The following is a 2,500-nucleotide window of genomic DNA, read 5'->3' as shown; positions in this document are numbered from 1 at the left end:
TCTTATCCCTGCCAACGAAAATGGGAGGATGTTATGTGCGTGTTTGTTTGTGAACACCTTCCTGGCCACAATTTTAATCGTAGAGTAATGAAACTTGCAGGGATTATCTGTGGTAAGAAGCTGGAAATAATTCAATTTTGGAAGGTCAAGGTCAAATTTCAAGGTTACGTTCAAGCAAAATGTCCAATTCACGTAATCAGCCATAAGTTTGGACATCGTTGCCACAGAGACTTCAAACTTAGTTCATATTTAAGTGTATGATAATCCACGCTAATTAATACATGTTAAGGTCAAAGGTCAAGGTCAAGCAAAAGGTCGAGAATTAAGCTGCTGTAGCGGAGGTCTGCGCTCTACTGAGTGCCCATCTATAGTCAATTTCTTTTAGCGAGGCAGATTTGCACCGACTCGTAGCGGTGCCCTTTTAGCTCGGAAAAATTTCCTGATCGCTGATTGGTTGGACGAGATAATTCTAACCAATCAGCGATCGGGAAACTTCTCCGAGCTAAAAGGGCACCGCTGCGAGTCGGTGCAAATCTGCCTCGCTAAAAGAAATGGACTATAGTCACTGCTCTATTGCCATTAATTAATTTATTTATTTATTTATTTTTTTTTTTTTTTTTTTTTTTTTTTTTTTTTTTTTTTTTTTTTTTTTTGGTCGTCTGCGGCGTCGGAGGTCTGCGCTCTACTGAGTGCCCCTCTAGTTACTGGTATATTGCCATTAATTTTTTTTTTTTTTTTTTTTTTTTGGTCGTCTGCGGCGTCGGAGGTCTGCGCTCTACTGAGTGCCCCTCTAGTTACTGGTATATTGCCATTAATTTTTTTTTTTTTTTTTTTTTTTTGGTCGTCTGCGGCGTCGGAGGTCTGCGCTCTACTGAGTGCCCCTCTAGTTACTGGTATATTGCCATTAATTTTTTTTTTTTTTTTTTTTTTTTTGGTCGTCTGCGGCGTCGGAGGTCTGCGCTCTACTGAGTGCCCCTCTAGTTACTGCTATATTGCCATTAACTTTTTTTCTCTTTTTCTTGAAAGGTAGCCCACAATGGACGAATTCAGCCGAGTGGTGAAAGGATGCTCGGAGAGGGGAGGCGAACTCTGGGAAGATCCAGACTTTCCAGCATCCCAGACTTCAGTCTTCTATCATCAAACGCCTCCTTTTACATTCCAGTGGAGGCGGCCGAAGGTAATTTACAAAACCACCCCGTTTCTTTCATTACCTCCGCCAACGAAGTTGGGAGGAGGTTATGTTTTAGCCAATGTTTGTCTGTGTTTGGGAACAATTCCTGGACACAGTTTTACTCTTATGTCTGTGGACAGAATTATTTATTTATTTGTTCGTGAGTCTGTGGACAGGATTATTTGTTTATTTGTACGTGTGTGTGTGTGTGTGGACAGGATTATTTATTTATTTGTTTGTGTGTCTGTGGAGAGAATTATTTATTTATTTATTCGTGTGTGTGTGTGGACAGAATTATTTGTTTATTTGTTCGTGAGTCTGTGGACAGGATTATTTATTTATTTGTTCGCGTGTGTGTGTGTGGACATGATTATTTATTCATTTGACAAAAAAACCAGAGATTTTGTAAACATACATAAAACCTTAATATCATCACATGATGATACATAGCTTCCGCAATTTATGAATATACAGGTTAGAATAAAATATTCAATATACATATAAAATCAGCCATACATAATTTATAAAATAAATATTAGTCATTAATACAGTTATATAAAAAGGGCACAAAGTCGGTGAGTGTTTCTCCAGGACACGAGACTTCTATTAAAACCAGGATAATCATAGGATGGAGAGCTTCTGGTAAACGAAATGAAATTAGGAAACGTAAAATGCCACTCTCTCTAAAAGGAAAAGTATTTAATCAAATGGTATTACCAATATTAACTTATGCATCAGAAACTTATAGTCTTACTAAAGCCTTGAACATAAGCTAATTATCACTCAATAATAATAATAATAATAATTATTATTATTATTATTATTATTATTATTATATAAAATATCATCTTTCAAGCCGCCTGTACAACTTAATGGGAGAAAAGCAAACTCATTATTATTATTATTATTATTATTATTATTATTACTAGCTAAGCTACAACCCTAGTTACTAAAGCAAGATTCTATAAGCACAAGGGCTCCAACAAGGAAAAATATCTATGTAATGAATAGCATACATATTAGTCAGTAATACCGTTACATAAAAAGGGCATTAAATTTACTGTTTAAGATTTTTAGAAGCCTTTCAGAACCTTCTTGAGAATTTAAAGAAGGCTTCATATATTTGATAAAGATAGCTCCAGTTATTATAAGATATGAAATTGAATGGTTTTTATATAAAAATTTTACCTGTTCTGTGAGATGTTTTTGCCTGCCTAGCTTCACCATGGATCTCTCTCTCTCTCTCTCTCTCTCTCTCTCTCTCTCTCTCTCTCTCTCTCTCTCTATATATATATATATATATATATATATATATATATATATACACAC

The 2,500-nt window shown here is 35.4% G+C and overlaps 1 protein-coding gene across 1 annotated transcript in view; it reads left to right on the top strand.

Moving 5' to 3' along the window:
* Positions 1 to 2,500, top strand: part of CalpC (calpain-C) — a 74,282-nt gene that overhangs the window by 18,252 nt on the left and 53,530 nt on the right. The window contains exon 2 of the mRNA XM_068376497.1: positions 1,027 to 1,177. Coding sequence (XP_068232598.1) covers positions 1,037 to 1,177 — 141 coding nt within the window. The 5' untranslated portion in view covers positions 1,027 to 1,036. The remainder of the gene's footprint in view (positions 1 to 1,026; positions 1,178 to 2,500) is intronic.

The sequence above is a fragment of the Palaemon carinicauda genome, chromosome 7, assembly GCF_036898095.1.
Source record: "Palaemon carinicauda isolate YSFRI2023 chromosome 7, ASM3689809v2, whole genome shotgun sequence".
NCBI lineage: Eukaryota > Metazoa > Arthropoda > Malacostraca > Decapoda > Palaemonidae > Palaemon > Palaemon carinicauda.
The sequence above is the reverse complement of the archived record's forward strand: the minus strand, read 5'-3'. Positions and strand labels throughout refer to the sequence as shown.